The sequence below is a fragment of the Bombus terrestris genome, chromosome 6 (genome assembly GCF_910591885.1).
Source record: "Bombus terrestris chromosome 6, iyBomTerr1.2, whole genome shotgun sequence".
NCBI classification, from domain to species: domain Eukaryota; kingdom Metazoa; phylum Arthropoda; class Insecta; order Hymenoptera; family Apidae; genus Bombus; species Bombus terrestris.
In genome coordinates this window covers 9,330,239-9,346,813 of record NC_063274.1, presented here as the reverse complement: position 1 = coordinate 9,346,813, position 16,575 = coordinate 9,330,239, and the positions used below count along the sequence as shown (strand labels likewise).

At 36.8% G+C, this 16,575-nt stretch overlaps 1 protein-coding gene and 1 long non-coding RNA gene across 2 annotated transcripts in view; both read right to left on the bottom strand.

Annotated features, from left to right (window-relative positions):
• Nucleotides 1-16,575, bottom strand: part of LOC100647693 (head-specific guanylate cyclase) — a 52,161-nt gene that overhangs the window by 1,567 nt on the left and 34,019 nt on the right. The window contains exons 4-8 of the mRNA XM_003395978.4: nucleotides 2,916-3,261; nucleotides 1,473-1,854; nucleotides 931-1,110; nucleotides 321-459; nucleotides 40-206 (exon numbers count right to left, since the gene is read on the bottom strand). Of these exons, the coding sequence (XP_003396026.1) occupies nucleotides 40-206; nucleotides 321-459; nucleotides 931-1,110; nucleotides 1,473-1,854; nucleotides 2,916-3,261 (1,214 nt within the window). The remainder of the gene's footprint in view (nucleotides 1-39; nucleotides 207-320; nucleotides 460-930; nucleotides 1,111-1,472; nucleotides 1,855-2,915; nucleotides 3,262-16,575) is intronic.
• Nucleotides 9,217-16,572, bottom strand: LOC125385305. Its single transcript, XR_007224390.1, has 2 exons — nucleotides 12,184-16,572; nucleotides 9,217-12,082 (listed from the first exon to the last, which is right to left on the bottom strand). It is a non-coding gene; the product is annotated as an uncharacterized LOC125385305 (long non-coding RNA).

Genomic DNA, 16,575 nt, shown 5'->3' with positions numbered 1-16,575 from the left:
TCTTAAAAGATAATACACTCATTTACGTAAAATTCGCACTTTATAAATATCTAACTGGCCACAAAATGAGTCAAACTGTTCATAAAGGTTTTGAAGCATGTTGATAACCATCATTGGTGTCGCGGTAGAACAAATTTCTGTAAAACCGACGATATCACTGAAAAGCATCGTCACCTCAGGATAAGTTTTTGCTTCGATTGTTTCCCCTGAAAAAAATATGCAATTGAATTCAAATAAAATTACAATTCAAGATCAAATAAGAAACGAAAGTTAAAATACTAGGACTTTTCTATTGGTTTAACCGTAATTGAAATATTTACCCAACCATAAACGTTTTGCTATATCTGGAGGAAATATAAGATGAAGCAAGCTGACATTCTTTTCTCTTTCCGCAGACACAGCTAGGTTTGCTTCTTCTATAGAGCTTTTCAATTTGTCCATCCGTCTTCTCAAACCATCCTGCATCAGAAAATTAATTTTTAATTAAAATTATTCTTCCGTATGATTATATAATTTTCAAGAAAAAAAGAAAATTTAAATAATGGATTTATAAAGAGAACGACTTTATCAGCACATGTTTGATTTCATCGACTCCACTGGATAGTGTCGCCATCTAAAACGTAACGCTCTGTACGCTGTTGCCCTCTATCCTGAGGAATCAAAATCTTTTCAAACAGACGCGTCCTTTAAAGATGTATTACGATCTAAACATCATTCTACCCAATTGAAAATTCTAATGAGTACTTCGAAAGATCTATTCATTGATGAAATTTTCATAGACGGATAAAATTGCACGTTGAAATTCTCTTTTACATCGCTCATAACATAACGCATCGCTTAATGGAATGTATAATATTGTCGCTCATATGAATTCTATAAATATAAATGTAACGATACCAGAGAGAGGATAAAATGTGAATTTTATTATACCTGCGCCCTGGCCTGTTCCCCAACCAAGATAACGTCTCTCGTGGCGTCGTGTAATGGAATATCAGATATAAAAAGTCCTCGACCAGTTAATCCTTCTAGACCGTTCAAGAATGGCGAACTCACAAATAGAATGGAATCCGATTCAGGACAATGGACCATCTGACCTTTCATCTCCAAACCCTGGAATGATTGAAATCCTATTAGTAGTAAAATTTTTGTAACTCGATTCGATATGGATAATATATTCGATGCTTCAGCATTTTACATAAAGATTTTAAAAATACGTATAAGGTAATACAATCTTCGACCGAATTAAATTTACGTCGATCTTTATAAAGACTAATTTAGTTTCATCTCGTATTATTCCTTCAAATTTTCAGCAACCGTGACAAAATTTAATCAGAGATTGATCTCGATCCCTGTCACGATAAAAGTTAAATCTTTGATTTCGTGCATCGATATGCAATTCGGCAAAGTTTTGATCATTCTACGTGTAATAATTTTATCGATTTGCATACGAATAACATTGTATATTCAGATACCTCCGCTGGATATTTATCGACGCCCTGCGGTCTTTGCAGGGTGAGCACGAAAGGTGTATTCGCGCGCTTCAGTATCTCATGAAAGATCAAAGTAACTCCGCGTGGTCGTGTAAAAGCGAAGTACGTCGATATTTCTCTCCCTAATCGGTTAAGATGATGCCCGAAAATCCTCATAAATCCGACTCCAAGTTGCACCAGCTCTAATTGTCGATCAACCACAAAGTGCCATGGGAAGGCTTTGCAAAAGCTTGCTACCCCCATACGTAGGTCCGTGGCTTCGGTCGACAGTGGACGGAACGGGGACGTGACCGTGTCGAGATTATCGTCGATCTCCGGATCGACCACCAAATGCTCGCTATAGCGCTCTGGAGTGATATGATACCTGCGAAGCAGTTCAGTGAACGTCATTACGCTTGTAGGATAGAGTGCCTCGGGTTAGTGTACAAAGTCGAACCATGTTATAGGTTAGATTAAATTCTGAATTTCAGACTTTCAAATACTTCAATTTTCAAAAAGTATTCAATCTCCAGATATTTAAATTGCCAAACTTCATAACTTTTCAAATCAAATTTCATAGAGATACACAAAAACAAACACAATTTCTTATCTATTTATTAGATTGCTAATTACTTTTTGAATTCATGCTATCACACATTGTGCGAATCGATTTTCCTTACAAGGTGCCTTAATCAAAAAGGAGCTAATTCGAACTAATTACGGAACTGGGCTCGAACTATTTGGACGGTGTTCCTTTCTCACAAGTAATTGGAAGCAGATTTACTATTTAACGAATTCGTTTCCCATGGCGAATGTGTAATGAAGTTCTTGAAATTGGCAGGCTGTCCGTATGTTCCTGGTTTAAATGTCGGCAAACATCGGCGATCAATATTTGACCACTTCATAGTGGCGCAATTTCTAGGACTCTTCCAGTATAGGTGTAAATCGAGCGATACGATGTCTACACGCACAGCGGCTACCGATCGAACGAGCAAATGCTAAATATTGTTCTTTTGAATGTAACACAGAACTATCGTACATCGGCGCGTATTATTCGTTTCGAGTGTTCTGACGATCAATAAATCGCAAGTTGGCCGTTGGACGTACCAGATTTCAAATACATATTCTCAGCTTAAATCTATAACGGTACATGGAAGCAGAATAAAAAGCAGTTGAGGAGCCGCTTTCTGGATTAAATTCTGCCAACCCTCTTTCTGCGCGTGTGTGACTATGTTTTCGCCTCTGCGTACCAACTTTATTAAAATTTTTATATTCAAATATGCCGTTGTTACAGTTATACCATTCGCTGGAGATTGTAACTAAGTGCAAAATGAACTATAAAAAATTCGTTCTGTAAACAAACATGTACGAGATTTTTCATTATAGAGGGAATAAAAACAAAAACAAACTAAAAAGAATGTAAATGCATTATCGAAAACTACTCACCTAAAAAATTTGGTGTTGTATGGATCGGGTAGAATATATACATTGGCATCATCGTTATAAAATTGTCTGGCGATGCCCTTTAGGCTACCGACTAATAGATACGCGACAGACGGGTGGTCAGTTGTAAAATGAAGCTCGATCGCTTCCGGCGTGGCAATGCATACGAACTCTGCCTCCGTCTCGGATCCAGACTGGTGTTGCACGACATCGTTCACGCCATCGAGGGTGGTCAGGAAAGCCGTCAGATCGTTCCCGAGGCAACGGAACGCTCTTTCAAGTAGACCCACGCAAGCGGTATAAATCAGCTCCTGGCCGAGCTGATCGAAAAATATGCTCACGTCCACGTCTGGAAAAGGTTCGCTGAATTAGCTTCGACTTAGTCGACGTAGTCATTTAGACGCAGTCCTAGTAGAATGGACCTTTCGCAACTGGGGGAGAAGAGTAACGCGAACCGCTTGTTCAGATAACTCGAACGCTGACCTAGGTGCTTTACGTTCGAAGAAGTTTCGTGTATGTGGGTCAGGAGTGACCTACGGTATATACTTACCGTTAGATCTTCCTTCGATAAATGCTGAATCGAAGTAGGAGTAATTGGCATTTTTCGGAAGGTGAATCGATCGTTTTAATTGGTTCTCGAACTTTGGAAATCGTGGATTTTATAGGATTCGAATAATATAAAAGTTTCAACATGCAGAAAATGGACAAAGAAAGCTAAAAAGAGTATTTGAAGTTAGATTGGAAAGTGCATGATTGGAAAATGCTCGGGGGTTTATTGTATCAGAAATTTAAATGTCCCTACTGTCAAATGCGACAGAAAATTACACGAAATATTTTACGGATAATTATTCGGTTTTTTTATTGCTTTTTTACACGTTTGTTTGGATATTTTTTACAGGGTATCTGCGTGGAAAATGGCAGGTCGTTAATTACTGATAGTATTACTCGATAAATGAACATACATTCCTTTTTCAACGAAAAGTATTAATAAACTGCTGTTAATTATGTAAATTCACTTGTCTTACTTGCGTGTAGTGCAGTTAATTATGAATGAAACGATACCTCCTACGATATGACTTTTATTTTTTACGTGTCATTTATTCGAATGTGGTTTTCTAGCGCACAATGTTAAATTTAACTCCAAGAGATTCGTAAGAAAGTCTGGGACAACACGTTCGTTAAAAATCTCGTTGAGCTACCAACCGTATTTGTAGAAACTTCCTCCATATAAATATTCGCCAGTAACAAAAACTGCATGCAGCAAACAATCAACTCTTGGTTTATCGATATCCTCGTTTATCACCAATCAAATACTTCAGCAATTACTTGGAAACGAAAGTCCCACACTCCATCGTTAGAACATTATTCAACTGAATTTACGATACTTAACAAGTTTCCCGAACACCGCTGTAATTCTTTTTCGAAAAGCCCATTTGTCTCTTCAAATTCTCTTCGATTTTCTCACATTTTCTCTCGCATCAGTTAACCTGATTTTATTAATTACTTAGTTATTTCTCGAGCGTTCCAACGGAATGCGTAATGCCTCGTTCGCACGAGGACAGTGAGCAGACGTAGTCTTATAGAAATTTCAACAAGTGGATCACGTTTTTTCTTCGCAACTTTTAATGATGCGTATTTAATATTGATCGTTCGAACATCCCGAAAGTCAGGATTTTTCAAAGTTTACAACGTTGTCGTTTTACATTTACGACGTTTCACGTTTATAATCGGTTAACCGCACCCGAGCACATCGTTGTTTTTCAATTCCAAAGTCGTAGAAAATGTGTTTTATACAACATACCTATACGTTTTAAATGCCAGTAGCTAGCAGAAGGTTTAATATGTTTCATGTCCGGCAAGTTCGATGTTTCCCGATGGATGGAGTAATTAAAAAAAACAACAAGAAAATCAGAACAGAGAGGTTGGATCTCTCGTTCCAGGGAGATATTCGTCGCAGCAGACTGAATGCGACCGTAATTTCGCTGACGAGACGACCAGCGACGAATTACTCAAATCTCCCTGTCCCTGCGATAAAGATCAAGCAAAATGGAGGAAACAAATAAAAATTCCGATCGTTACACGTTGAGTGATTTTAATCCGATGATAATCGGACGATTTCGATTTGCCGAATGCACCTTCCGTTATTGTAATTCTGGTCTCTAGAATCTTTTAGCTTGACTGAATTTTTCAGAAGTTTTCAAAGGATTAAGAAGAAGATTTTAAAGAAGATAGATTGATGTAAATTGGAGAAAATCTGCGATTCATGCTACTATACATGTACGTGTTTTTCTCTGAGTAAATAATTATCAATCTCAAATTTCTGGATCACTCCAGGAATGATGGTTCTTGCGTTAATTATAGAGGTGCTTAAGGACTGCTTTTTGCATTTCAAAAGTACTGAACTTTGCCAATATCCAGATTCAGCACAGATCCGTTTTTGCATTTGGGTTTTAGTATATCGACAAAGAGAATCGATCGATCAAATAGACATTCCCTTCGAGATTCGAGATTCGAATGTTTTTTATCTCTAACAGTGACGAAGAAGAAACTCACTCAGCTAAATTATTATTAAAGCTTGTTTGAAACACGATGATATTGAAGTAACACGAAACAAATGCAGCTCAACAACGCATATCAGAACGATCGAACCGAAGTCTCAAGTCTTCTTTCCAATTAAAACCATCTTCGAATTACAATGCTAGTATAAAATCTCATAGTTCATTTCATTCTCTACATACTCTGCAGAAAACTCTACGATCGCAGTTTCTATCTTCCATTGCGGCTCGATTGAAAAATGTAAGTTCCTAGAAGGAAATCAGCGGCGTGCAGGCCAAGCGTTGAGGAGGTGGGAAAAATTTACGCGTCGACCTCGAGGTCGTGCGGTCGATAAACGACCGATAGAATCGAGTTCCCGTGATAAAGCGGCGGTTAGCTCCCTTGCAAATCCGGAAATCGAAGCGACCTGGCCCGGTTAGTTCTAATGGCCGCGCGTATTATTTCCCACCGAATGTCACTGGCAGCGCGCGATAATCAATAGCGGTCACCGACCGCCTATATAATATGTACGGCCAATCGTCTGGAACATCGCGTGATACTTTTGTGACAGCCTGCCAAATCGCCCAGCTAAGCTTGACAAATCGATGGCTCCTTGGCAGTCTGAGTTCGCAGCCTGTCGTCTTCTATAAGAGGTAAACATGTTCAGAATACAGGGGGAGCAAAGAACTAAGATCAACCTATTAGCTTAGTATATATGAATTAAGATACTCGGAGGAGTAAGTGGTATAAATGACGAAATATTGAACCTATTAGGAGGATCAAACAACACAGTTTATTATAATGTTACAAATATTTGAATTTCTTTAAATTTTACAAAATCGCAGAATCTAAGTAGGCGAGAAATAGCAATGAGAAAAGTATTAAGCGAATCTTTGAACTTCTTCTAAACGTTAGACGATTAATATACGTGTATCATATTTTTATAAAACGTTATAACAATATCGCAAGGGATTGGAAATTTATAACAAAATTTTCTACATAAATACAGATCTTTTGTGTTATTTCCTGCACTCATCATGTTTCTGGGAAAAAATGTACTTGTATCATTTCCCACAGAGTCCCTCAATTGGTTTCGAAACCTAACCTGAATCAACTCGACGTCGATTCTGAACCTTACCAGGCAATGTCATAAATGTCCCTCCTGTGCACATCGAATTTATGGTGTTATAAATCCGAATTTATACGACATATCTCTTTCCGAATTTTACGCAGGATAAAATACGATTCAATCACTTATTTAACAAGTTTTTCAACCGAAAGAATTCTTATTATATTCACATTAACTTTTATAAAAGCATCTTTGATCAAATATTATAGTTCCATATACATGTACTTATTAACATAATTAATTCAACCACTACTTCATACTTCAATCCAATAATTTCAATAAAGGTAACATGATATTAATAATAGTTGGAAGGCAAACATGGAAAGGTCACATATATCATGCACTAGAACAAAATGTTTTCAATCATTTAATAATAAATAATATTGGATGCAAGAACAGAGACATTACAATATATGCTTATGAAAATGTATATTAAATGATTCCACTTAATATGTCGTATATTTATAAAAGAATTTACGAATTGTTTGTACTCTACTGACTTGGAAGAGAGTTGTTCGCTGAAGCTAGAGTTTCGCACAGGTATACCGAGTCGTTACGATGTTATCGATTGAATGCTGTTCAGTTAGATACTTATATACCGCAATGTGACTTGAATTCTTATGGTTCTTTTAAGGTTACGTATTTTAGAGAGAAAATATAAGCTGTGGACAAAATCTGGTTTCCGAATTTTAGTTTGTGTTCTCGTTTTCTAGAAAATAACGGCTGATCTAGTTTAGGAAAGTAAAAGATGGCTTTTCTTGAAAACAGAACAAAAGTGTGTAGAGGAAAAATCAAGAATACCAGTTCCATGAAAAGTTTAGAAACTTCTTTTTGGTAGTGTGGTTCGTTATGCTTCAATATCAAACTCGTTTGAATCTTGAAAATTTAATTTACGAATAGTTTTCTACTTCTCAGTGAATTTGCGACACTGGTGCGATATATGTAAATAGTGAATTACAAAGATTGCCAGGAAGTCAACGAAAATGTGGTTCTGAGGAAGCACATAGTCCAGAAAACGTTCGAGAAGCTCTGCCCTCTCGATATTTCCTCTATTTTCGTGTGTTACAATCTAGTGTCGTGGGACACGAAGGTTCGAGTAAAGGAACACGCAACACCGTGTAGGAGGAAATGCCCTAGTACAGAGTCACCGAACAAATCCTCGAATCGATATTCTTGAACCTTACAGGAACTACCCTCAATTACGAAATCACAATAACCATGTCTTTGTCGTAAAAAATCTGAACAGTGATCCTTTGTGCAGTGACATGCTCTTTCCCTTCTCAATTCATGAAAGGTCCCATGTGTTTCATTACCAAAGCAACGTTAAGGCAACAATACGGTCTAACGAAATATCACAGGCTTCTTTCCAGTTTGCTTTGAACCCGTGTTCGACATTGGCGCGCGGCGTAACAGTTCTCAACCGCGTTTATTCGTGACTCGATTTCGACGAAGCAGGGTGTACTCCCTTTGAGGGGATGTTGATATTCACAGCTGATTGAATATCAACCGTTACATACGTTTGTGTACGCTTTTGCAGCGTTGAGCACTTTGGTGCATGTTTCGTATCGATAATTCGTGGATCATGATACGCGACAAGTTATAGAAAACTAGCTGGAATTAGGTTATAGAAACAGATCTAGAATTTAGGCAAGCGACTCTCAAAAGATTCGTGCCTCCTTAAAAAGGTTGCATTTTACTTCGACTAGTCCCTTTCTTCAGCTAGCAAGCGGTGGTGTATCGATCGTGATTGTGTGCAGCGTTTCCACGCGAGTCAATAGGAGAAAAGGTCTAATACGGGATACGCCTTTTCAAGGCGAAGCGTCTCGAGCCACTCTCCAAGGCTCCATCACGATCGCACGAGAAATCCTTTTTGCGCTTGGCCAACTCCAAAGAACGATCTCGTGCTACTCTCCCTCTTGTTATCTTTTATTTTTTCTCTTTCCCTCGCTTATTCTCTCCTCATCCTTCGCTGTTTCTTTCGCTCTTGTTGCATTGTTATCGGTAACGTCAGAGGAACACGCTTCCACACCTAGAAGACGGACCATACCGCGAGAAACCTGTTCTTTGGAAAACCATCGATGTTAATTTTACGGAGTAAAACCGATTTCACGGATGTCTCTGGAGTTTTCACGCAGTAATAATATCTAGCAATAATAATGCGTTTAAGCAGGGAAATTATATTAGACTCGGTCGGAGATGAATCTTTCACGGTTGGTAAAAGGGTTTTCCATCCTAATTGCGAGGGCGCAAGCTGTGCCGTACACCGCAACGCGGTTACAAAGGGTCGAGCTATGTTATTGCATTATCGTAGAGCATGTCGCGCTAATGAGTAATAAATTCTTATCGTCTGAGCTTCCTCTCGCTGTACATATTGTACTCCATCTTCAACAAGCGGAATCTCAAACGCAATTCTTATTCTTTACTTCTCTTTATTGCTTGATGTGATCATAGCGAAAGGAATTATTGTAAAACGTTCAAATGTTGCAAAATGCACTCGAGTATCACGCCATCGACGAATAGACTTTCTGATTTCGAAAGACCGCTGCCGGAAATCGTTGATAAGGTTCCGATAGAATAGTCGAATTTGAATACGTTGCTCTGCATATTGATTGTCCATGATGATTAATGAGACGTTCACGAAGCATGCTGTACTATAACTACAGTACTTGACAACCGAATGCAAATTAGGTTAACATGCCCTCGAAGATGAAGGATCGTGCCTGAACCACCTGACAACATATATTGCATCTCATCGAACATGCTAGTCGGAATTCTCGGTGCATCATTAAGATCCATCGATGTAGAACCATTATTCACGGACTGCTAGGATCTTCTTTTGTCGCAGTGACTTTATTAAGTGGGAAAATTATTGTTTCACCGAGGTGGAATTATTCTTGAGAAATTAGCTTCTTAAAACAATTAATTTGTATTATCGGTTGTATCGGTTTGCGATGAGAACTTCCAATAAACTAATTAATTATCCTGTTCCTTCAGAAAAATTCTCTCATCTAAAGACTTTTATACGTGGTATGGTAAAGTTTCCAGGGAATACAAACTTAGTAGCGATTTCACACAGAGAAAAACTTCGCCAGTAAACTAAGTTTGTACAGAGAATTTTAGAATATGATAGACCTTTATCCGAATTTCATTAATTTCTTTTATCTGAATGTGAACTCCTATTATTTGATTGTCTGTTTTATGAATAATAGGCAATGGAGGAAATTATGGAATTCTACTGCATCGAGCCACAGGCTAAATATTTGCTATAAACAAGAGCATGTTGAGCAGGTTGAGTATGCTCCAAAAATATACATTATACATGTGTCTATCTACATTCATAGCTTTGAAATATCGAGGACTATTCCTTTAAATAGCACATTTTCAATGCAAAGGCATCGAAACGAGGCTTCTTCCATACACCTGCATGGTCGATACTTTCATTAAGCAAGACAAAAAGCAAGAATTGGGCCACTCCATTACAACCCTGATTTCCATTATGGATCCATGTAATAAGTTTACATTTGAACGGCAAATTAGATCGTAGCAGCGCAGAGGTTAACGATCCGTATACATACAGTTACACCTTTAAAAGTTCTGTGTGCGCAACTTATAATCATCTTCGAATGCAACAAATGTTTATCACGGTTAACTGGGTGAAGATAATTGCAGTAACTACTCTGTAAGTGTCCCAACAAGTGTTCGAAAAATGTCGGCTTGTTTTTAAATTGGCTGTTCTACTCCCTGAATTAGCGCTTTCATAGATCTTTGAATATTAATGACGTATACGTATATGATATGACGTACTGTCACGAAAAAAATATTAACAGTCTTTTCACGTGTTTTACAAATATTTATAAATGCAATAAATTCATAAACTGTGTTTATAAATGAACATATAATACAATCTCTTATAGCTTGTGATGAAGAGAATAATAAAGTTAATTGTTTGAACTGAAAATAGTTATTTCACACCAAATTTTGAAGAACAGAATATCAACAATGTTCTAGTATGAACAGTGAATCTGCTTTTTACGAGGATTGAAACTTCATAGACATTCTAAATAATACGAAAAATTTTCTGTAGATGTCTGCAAAGCATACATATATATGCGAAATCAGTGACACAAGTTTTAGTAAACTCGGCTACATGTCTAATCAATACGATAACGTATTAAAATAATATCTATTTTTCATGACATAACATACACGCAATTACTGAGAACATACATGCATAAAATGTAATACGACACAAACAACTGAATACCAAAATCTCGCAGAAGAAAACAACATAAGCCAAATCCCTAGGATTCCCAGACCTTTTCAGATTCTCTGCGTCTGGATTTTCCTCCAATCTTCTGGGCTTTTCGATTTATGAGCGTCTAAATCTTCGAATTTTTGGTCTCCTTACTTTCTGGGTTCTTGGATTCTTGGATTTTTGGAACCTTGAACTCTTGAACTTTTGGGTTCCTGAAGTCGTGATCTCTTGGTCTTTTAAACCCTTGGGGTTTTGTACACTTTGAACTCTTGGATTTTTGTGTTTTTGAATTAATAACCTTTTGGCTTTTGTACTCCTCGATACGTGGACTTTTTGAATTCTTTGGAATTCCCAGCTTCGCAATAATAATTAAACAATCATTTCTGACAATCAAATTTTCAGACTCGGTTTTCTCAGAAACAAGCCGACATATGAAAAATTTTTTTTTGTATCATGGTTGGTTATACTATGATTTTCAACCCGCCCTGTATAATTTGTATATGTATATTATAGGTATTATTAGCTTACATTTTTAGTATGCTCTTTATCAAGTCAATGTATCTAGTAACATCCTCGTTGGGCCCTATGTATTTGATAACGTCTCTAACGGAACCCACGTTCCCAATATTGTCTCTGTTGAGTCCAGTGCGGTCCATATTGTCTTTATTGGGTTACATATGTGTCAGGTCACTTCAGAGTAACCATATATGCGTCCTATTATGGGGTGGTTTACATTTACCACGTGTTAGACGAATGATAATATGCACTTTGACCAAAAATCTGTTATGTATAACCTATACCTCCTGGAAATTCGACCATATATGTATGCTTTAAATATATACACATGTACGTACTAAAGAATTCCATCCCTATACGGTAAATCTCTCCTACTTTATATACGACGTATAAATTTTATGTACATACATTTATTCAATAAATTTACCCATTTATCAAGATCCTTCTTTTACGTGTATATTTCGTAATCCTTATAGTATAACTCATCACGTTCTTCAGTCTAATAACATTCAGAAATTTCAGAAGGGAACAGAAAACGTGGTCGAATTTGATTTATTAAACGTACTTTCATCTTTCGCTTTTGGTGTTTCGTTGATAAAATATTCAGCCAGACGCTCGTTCCTCCCACATCTCCAAGGATACGCTAGTTTCAATCTCGAGAAAGAATATCTTAGAGGCCAATGGAATTCGGTACGCATCTTGGAAATGATATAGTAAAATCTATGTAAGAATCATCTACGATAAGAATTATCCAGAATTAAAAAATTACGAACCGTTTGAACGTGAGAGAACCAACTAGAAAAACGACACATTCAGGTATTTTCCATTAAACGTACCAAGCTTGACTCCGTAAAATGTGATCCACGTCATAAGCACTATCGCCGGAAACATGATCATAGTGGACACGAATGCAATTTTCTTGGACCACGCTCGTCAGGTTCATTATTGGTTCAGGTCAAGTATCAGGTTAATTAATCTTTCAGATTAGAAATTACATGCATATCGTACGGCGTTATTGCATCGATGTGAAAACTTCGCATATGGGATCGTTTGTTACACGCCTTGCAACGGCGATCTTGTTAGAACTGTATCATCAAGATAACGTCATGAGCGTGACTGGCATAGTTACTCGGGTATTCTGCTCGTATCACGAATTTGCATTTCTACGGGTAATTACGGGGCTAGGTAGCTACGATTCCAATTCGCATTGCAAGAAAATCAAGATTTGAGCCGTTTTCGACGACACGTGCGCATGTATTACATGTTTAAGACCGCGTGCGTAATACGAGTGATACATGTCAGTACCATTACATGCGCTGTAACAGTGCCAACGCATGTTTCATCGCAGATATATTAATCGAGATCTTAATCACAAATTTAAGACTTTCGCAATCCGGATATCGTAGAATTTTCAATAATTAATGTTGTGTGTTTTTACTGTCATGAATGTGCACACTTACATTGCCATTCATAAATGAGCCTCGCAGAAACCAAACTGATCAACTTTATTTTTTATCATTTTCACAATGTTATTATAATTAATAATAATAAATACGCGATTACTGATCAAATTTCGAAAAAAAATTATTTTTTTCCATTGAATAAGAGTTTTGGTTGTGAAGCCATTAAACATTAAGAATTTTATTTCGATTTTCGTCTAACATTACAACCAGTTCTTCCAGGGATTGAGTGGTTCATTGGTGTGTCTGATAATTCGATACTATATACAATAGGTAATGTTCAGTTATAAATTTTGTTCGGTTCTAGTTGTAGGAGTGTATTAAATAGAGACTATGAAATTTGCACACCGTTCGTGATAGTTTACCGACTTCGCAGATAGGGAATAACGAATTAATTCGTCTGCGATTCAATTTTACCGTTCTGCAAACATGTGATATTTACGTACGTTCCTCGGGGATTGCGTTAAGAAGCGACTTCGATCACGCTATTCGTGAGGCTTGAACGCGATCGTGGATACTTTTTGATAGAATAAAGTTCGAAGTAGGAGAAAATGCAAGTGGTTATTGAGGAAAGAACATTTAGATTTTGATTATAAACGTGGTTGGAAAATTGAAAGCTGTATCAAATTACAAATTACTGTTGCATTGAATTTACAACTTCGGGCGAATTTTTTAATTTATCCGAAATTTTACGCGCACAATTTCGTATACGTCATTCAAACATAAATAATCCGTATGATTTATAATAAATCTAATTTCGTGATTTTTATCATAATCTACATTTGTTCACATCATTAGCGAAAAATTTCTGCCAATACATCTCTTCGCTATTTGCGTCATCATCTGTGAGATTATCGTTTTCAATATCATTTCCTGTCTCTACGATATGCGTTACGTCGACGTTCGACAAAACCAGAAACCGCGTCGTGTTTAATTTTCACGGAGGAGAGACAGTATTTCAAAGTGACGCATCGATTCTCTAATGAAGACGCGCGAAAACGAGCGGATCGGATAAAAGGGGATTACAAATTGTGCCCCTGTTACCAAGATGGAACGTCTTTGAATATTTTATATCTGCCGGGCTACATATCGATTGGTTTTCGCGCCATTCCGCGGTCATTCAATTAAAAACTCGGTCAAGCCTGTATTAACGAGTGACGCGTTATCAACGACCGTGTGAGAGAGGAAAACGGCCGAAGACGTTTAAAAGAGAATCGCGGGGAATAGAAAAGCTCAACGAAATTAGTCCCGGATTCTCTGTATGAATAGATACGCCCGACGTTCTCCATTCATCGGACTCCAATTTTTCTTTTCCTTCTTCTCTTCTATTTTCTCTTTCCTCTCTTCACTCACAATCCTTTTCATTTTTGTTCTTTTTATCTTTCTTCTTCCATTAAAAAGTCGCCACAGCGTCGAACGACGGCATTCGACCGAGTACCATCTCGAAAAAGAATTGTTCGACGTCCGGCGCCAAGTAAACTGCATAGAGCACGCAAATTGCCGTCCATTTATCGTAACCGTCAAAAAAATGAAAATGTCCCCATGGATGCGATCGTGAAACGCGTTTATAGAGGGCATCGATTTTATTTTACGACCAGTGCTCGTCTGCCCGTAATTCGACGCTATAAAGTGTCTTCTTTGAAGAAATTCTCGCGAAATTGATATCCGTATCAGTCTTGTTTGCAACGTGGAATGACAACAAAGACACGATTGCGTGGATTTCTTTTGCTCGATGTCTCAACACGTTCACGGAGCTAACAAACAGCTTCGTTTCCTTGTCGAAGACAAGCAATAGCGACGTTTTCGAAAGGAGATAAAAGGCAATACCTACGAATGTCTCGAAACGATATCTTCGATGTAATGCTAAGGTTTTCTTAACGTTTTACGTTATTCGCTGGACTACATATTTCAACTCTTAAACGTATCTTCCCTTCGATTTTATAACCAATTATGTTATAACTTTATTCTTTACTACGTTTTCATGACTTTGAAAAATATAACGAATATTGTATAATAAAAATTGTAGTATATCATTTTACGAAGAATTACAATGGATTGATTTACACCACTGTGATTCTGAAACCTATGTTACTTAAGTATATTCATTTATTCGTGCAACCGATGCAATATGTAACCTAAGCTTTGGCCATGAAAAATACGAGCAACAACACGAGCAATCTGTAAATGGACAGTGTCTTGTTATCTTCGTACGTGGTACACGAAACCTGCGAAGTATGGCATAACTTTTCGTCTCTAGAGATTCGAGGGAAGATTTGTCGTGTACGGCTTCGGAAAACGACGAAACGCCAATACTCATCAATACAATAATCATAGACTCGTTCTTAATCTGTCGCGCGAGGATGCCTCGTATGACTAGAAAGATAGAATACAAGGTGCTTTCAAATTATAAGTTAAGTTACCAAAAAATAATAAAATAGAAATAGAGATGGAATGTTTTTTATGTAGTGAGTACCAGTTAGATTTGCAAAGTTTTATACGACGAATAAAAATAATTGAACATCTTTAAAAAATACAGAATTTAAATCTCTATCGGTCAACAAGCTATAACCTTTTGGAAATTTCAACGAATGGAGTATTGCATGTTATGATGACACGGTGTCTATATTGTTTCGTTCTTGTGAGCTTTAATCGTAAAAATTCATACCAATTTATCGTTGATATTAATCGTAATATTCCTTTAATGTCCATTTCATTGTTTTCAATAATTGCAGTAGTCATTACATTACGGTAATCACAAAATGCAGTGTACTGTAAAACAAAATTATAATGAAGTTTAACATAATTGATATCGTTTCAATTAATATTACTACGATTTCTAGTTACGTCCAAAATGTTGCAAACTATGCTGCATAATTTACTAGCTATTGATATTAGTCATTAATAAGGTCGAAATGCGAAAAGAATATTAAACAAGGTGCAATTATTGATCCGAAATTTTGCTAAAATACGGGATATATAAAATGTGAAATTCGAAAATCACAGGAATAAAAAGATTAATGGTCGCTTGTCAGATGCGCACAAATGCTATAATTTTATGCATGTTTGTTAAGTGAAACGTATTCCTTTCATCATCCTCTCGCAAACAGAAGCTTGAAATTTTGCAGGGATTCCATGGAACGGTTAACCTATGACGAATTGCTCGTTAACAAATGAGCGCAATTCCCGCATTTGTAAAATTTTATTACTAAAAATGCAACATCATCGCGTTGACATAGCTAGAACTATAGTTTGAGCTAACATTAGATAGCTCTTTAGAATTTTTTAGAAAGTAAACTAAGGACGACAAAAACGATATTTAGTTCTGTTTTACCAGTACAGTAGAATCTCGATTATCGAAAGAATCGATCATTGAAATTCCGATTAGTGAAAAATTTGCATATGACTCTTTGTAAGATAGATTGGAAAACGAACATGAGAAATGTGTAAATTCGTTCGAAGTAAATGAGCTTCTCTGACATAAGAACAAAGTTGATCATCTGAAAAATTCGAGTATTTGAACAGCATGTACCATGATTTTAATTCGGATAATCGAAGCTCTATCGTATTATTTTTCTTGTTTGTAAATTTAAAATTAAAAGAGGAAATTGTAATAATGTATTATTACGTTCAAAGATAATTCTTTAAATTTCTGGTGTTCATTCCTCTGTACGTTGAAGCAAATTGTTAAAGTAAACATGCACACCATTCTGAATACGCGCGCACACACACATACATATACACATCCACATCCTGTTAGCAATAACATCT